General features: G+C 34.2%; 1 protein-coding gene across 1 annotated transcript; it reads left to right on the plus strand.

The window, feature by feature from the left end:
* On the plus strand, positions 1-225 carry OCT59_007421 (uncharacterized protein; the record flags this gene model as incomplete). Its single annotated transcript, XM_066148575.1, has 1 exon — positions 1-225. One exon carries the CDS (start codon positions 1-3, stop codon positions 223-225), a length of 225 nt encoding a protein of 74 aa, XP_065998689.1.

The raw sequence follows: 225 nt of genomic DNA on the forward strand, positions 1-225 counted from the left end.
ATGCATCAAAATGGAAGAGAAAAGATTGTGCGAATGGTGCAGGAAAAAGAAAATAATACAATCCCGAAGGTTCATGCAGGTGAAATGTCACATACTCAGCATAAATATGCTAATGTTGAGGCTAATGGCAATGCAAAAAATGATATACGTGATGGTAAATACAAAAGAAGTGGCATAAAAAAATCACAACCATGGGAACAGGATCATCTTACATTTCAAATTTAA

This window comes from Rhizophagus irregularis, chromosome 15 (assembly GCF_026210795.1).
Source record: "Rhizophagus irregularis chromosome 15, complete sequence".
Classification (NCBI taxonomy): domain Eukaryota; kingdom Fungi; phylum Glomeromycota; class Glomeromycetes; order Glomerales; family Glomeraceae; genus Rhizophagus; species Rhizophagus irregularis.